The sequence below is a fragment of the Galeopterus variegatus genome, unplaced genomic scaffold, assembly GCF_000696425.1.
Source record: "Galeopterus variegatus unplaced genomic scaffold, G_variegatus-3.0.2 Scaffold225, whole genome shotgun sequence".
Lineage (NCBI taxonomy): Eukaryota > Metazoa > Chordata > Mammalia > Dermoptera > Cynocephalidae > Galeopterus > Galeopterus variegatus.
The window spans coordinates 721,080-724,858 of NW_007726336.1; the positions used below are offsets into that span (position 1 = coordinate 721,080).

At 52.3% G+C, this 3,779-nt stretch overlaps 1 protein-coding gene across 1 annotated transcript in view; it reads right to left on the reverse strand.

The window, feature by feature from the left end:
- Positions 1 to 3,779, reverse strand: part of SYK (spleen tyrosine kinase) — a 52,923-nt gene that overhangs the window by 28,287 nt on the left and 20,857 nt on the right. The window contains exon 3 of the mRNA XM_008566155.1: positions 1,479 to 1,617. Coding sequence (XP_008564377.1) covers positions 1,479 to 1,617 — 139 coding nt within the window. The remainder of the gene's footprint in view (positions 1 to 1,478; positions 1,618 to 3,779) is intronic.

Below are 3,779 nucleotides of genomic sequence, written 5' to 3' on the forward strand. Positions count from 1 at the left end.
GTTGAATGAATGGATATTTGTAAGTAATGGGGTCTGGGACCTTCAAGTTTTAGGCCGGCATGTAAGACACCTGGTGCCTTTAAATGCACAGAGTCAACGATTCTTGTGGGAGGTGAAAGACTTTTATGGGAAACTAATACCAAAAGGCAACATTCCCTTACTAATCTCCCCAGTGTGCACTGGGCCGCTAGTACATGAAAGGTCAAATACTCTTTCAAGTCAATGCCACTAAAATAAAGCAAAGCCTGAGACAGATGCTAATGAGCCACGAAACCAGAAGACAACGTCAATGTTATGACTCATATGTTTGAATATTATAATACCTAGCATTCAAAAAAGCAGCATTTTTTTCCCCAATTACCGCATTAGTAACCACATCACATCAGGTGGTAGTTATTTTCACTGCTTTAAAGGGAATGAAGACTTGTGGCCTCAGTTTTTAAAAAGTCAGGATTTTCAGCTAAGTCCTTTCAGTATTTACTGCACACGTGGCTCCTGGCTGGGCCTGGGTGAGGACATCTGAACACACCCCTGACTATGTCCCTCACCCACAAAATCTACTGAGGGTGGCTGTTGCTGTCAGGGTGATAGAGACTGTCGGTTTTCTTCCTGTCTCTGTGCCCACCACGATTTATGGTGTGCTCTGCTAAAACAATGCAGAAAGCACGGTTACTGTTGTTTCTTTCGTCGTCAGGTAACATAGCTGTAATTCACAACTAAGACCAGCAATGTGTGCTCACCACAGATTGATGAAAAGCACTGGTGGCCATTATTTTAGTGCTCATTTGTGAGTTGTGGCATGGTTTAGTAACCGCTGGGCCAAGCGTAAGTCCGTTTTATACCAGGGCAGCAACCATCCTGCACAAGCAGCACCCTGGGGCCTGGGAAGTGTGGACTTCTGAGTTGCCTTAATTTCCAAAGACAGACCCAATTTGCAGTGAGGATAGCGTCTGACATTGAGTACCCACTCAGCATCCCACAACTGCAGGGACAGTCTAATTAGTGCCCCTGCCTCCTTCCTTGGCCATCCATACCTTTATTTGGCGTGTATTTGTTTGAAAGGCTGTTCTGAGTTCTAGTTAGAATATTCTAGAAAGAAAGCTTTCTAGTCCCCCAAGCAGGGCCCCCTGTTAAACTCTGAATGCAGCCCTGAACGGACCTCACTTTGTGGCACTGAGACTGAGTGGCTGGATAAGCTATGGAACCTTCCGGAGCCTGGTTCACCTATCCCGATGGTCCCTAGACCAGTGCTTCTCAGACATAGGAGTTGCCTGGAGGTTGGAAGTAGGCACTGACTGGCAGGTGGGCAGGGACCCATGTGTGCCTCTCCAGCGAGCTCCAGGGTGGCTGCGGGTCTGGGGACCACACTGCACCCAGCAGGAGGCCGGTTCCTCTCACTTCTAGGAGTCTCTGTGACAGGAACCCAATGTGCCCTGTGTTCTGCCCCCGAGAAGGAGAGAGGACGGCACTGCGCATACCTGCCAGAGTGTGTCAAACTTCTTCCCCTCCGGGATGGACAGCTTCCCTGTCTTGTCCTTGTCGATGCGATAGTGCAGCACCTTCCCCTCGTGCAGCAAGCACAGGGCGTAGGATCCGTTGTTGTCCCTGGCCCTGATTCTGGAAAGGAGCACACAGCTGCATCACAAGCAGTCAGATGCTCTCCAGGAACCTCAGCAGGCCAGGCAGCCTGCGGGCAGCGCCCGGGCCTCGGGGGCAAGGGATTTGCCCAACATGCCCAGGAAGGCCCGGCTTCCAGTGCTGGGGTGACACGGGCCAGCAAGGCAACACTACTGGGTTGAAGATGGTCCGTGGCTGAGGCCCCGGCAGTTGCAGGAGAGCTGGAGCTCAGCAGGCAGCAAGGCCCCACACGCGAACCCACGGGCCTGGAGTCAGTGGGGCCCTTCCGACTCCCTCCTTTCTTTTCCGGGGTCTGTGTTTGGGTCAGATTGGCAGATGGTACAGGTCTGCCGCCTAGCTTGGACGTGCGGGGCAGGGTAGGTCTGGTGAGCGTTTTAACCAGGAACCTTCCAGACCACAGAGGGAGCACTGGGAAAGCTGCCACTCCCCAGAGACTCCGCTGCAGGGAGGGAGCTGTCAGGCAGAGACCCTGGGAGAAGAAAGTGATGTCCATTGCAGGGTGAGGGCAAACAGGAGAAGCCAGGGCCCTCCCGACCAGCCTGGAGGCTCCATGTTCACTGTCACTGTGGGTGACCTTCATGCCACCCCCTGCCTCCATCCTGGTGAAGTGAGTCTGGGAGTCTGATAAGCAGCAGAAGAACACCCCCATACTAATGTGCCAGAGGGGATGCTTTTGACTCCCTGGAAGGCAGAGACCTTGGGGCAAGAGCTGCAGGATCTGGGGGGGCAAAGTCCAGGTGAACACTGAAAAGGCAGGAAGTGGGTGTGAAGCCCCCAGCATGGCTTCTTAGTCCTCGCCAGTCACAGCCTTCCGCCCACCCCCCTTTCAGCAAGGCCAGACCTTCAGGTCAGATCTGAGAAAGGGTGAGTAGTACGGTCCTGGGAAGCCTCTTGGCCCCTGCATTTTCTAAAACGAGGAAACTGAGGTCCAGAAACAAAGCAACGTGCCCAATGCACTACACGTGGACAAGAGCTCACCAGTGCCCGGCTGCCAGGGGACTTCTGTGCACTGGGGACATCTGCGCACTGGGGACATCTGATGCCTCCTCTCACAGCCGGAGGCCATGGCGGGCGTTGGGAAAGGCTTTGGAACTGCATGTGGCCACGCCTTCCTTTCTCTGCAGTGTAAACTCATCTCCAACAGCTAACCCAAGCCATGAGAGCTGAACTACGGTGTGGGAGGTTAGAACTTTAAAAATAAATTTCTTTTCAAGTGCTGCTTGGCCATGCACAGTAGATGGGTTTCCTTCCCACCCCACTGCCCAGGGCAGCTGGCAAGCCTGGGGGACACACACCCAGACCCTCCTCGGCCACTCTGAAACCTCCCTGCTGTAGAACAGCCCAACCGAGCCACCAACATGCCAAAGTGTGAACATGGTCAATTAAAGCCAGTAGTCGGTTATAGTGAAGACAAAAACAAACAAAAAATCAAACCACACAGTAAAACATATTTTTATATGGAGGGAGAACTGAGTCTATTTTGTAAGGAAGCTATTTTATAATGTGGGACTATTTATGCCTGTTTTATTTCACAAACATCAGTGGCTAACAGACAGAATAGTCTGAATTATCAGAGAACTATGCAAACACCACAGCATTAAGAATTTAGGCACATGCCTATAGCAGTTGGCCCTGGGAAAGCGATGACGACAGGCTTCACCGAAACATCGCTCCTCTTGATTTCAACTCCTTCATGCCAAGTCACAGAGAGAATAAATGGGACCTGGTCTCTGGATTCTAAATCCAGGTCCAGCCTGTCCTACCCCCTTGCCTTATACCTTGACTGACTTTTCCTTGTTAAAGCTGAGACGGAGGATCACAGATCACCCAGGGAGACGGTGAAATTGGCCTCATTAGAAATCTGGCGAACACAAATTCAGACCGCGATGTAAATACCGTTGCTCATTCTTCAGACTGGCAAAAATGAAAAAGCTCGATGACTCCAAGTGCTTCTGAGAACAGCAGCCCTACTGTGCTGCCGGTGGGGGAACAAACTGGTTCAACCACTTTGGAAAACAATTAGGGGGCCGGCCCAGTGGCGCACTGGATAGTGCGGCCGCTTGAGAAGCGCGGCAGCGCTGCCGCCCGAGGGTTCGGATCCCACATACAGACCGGTTCCCGCTCACTGGCTGAGCGAGGCG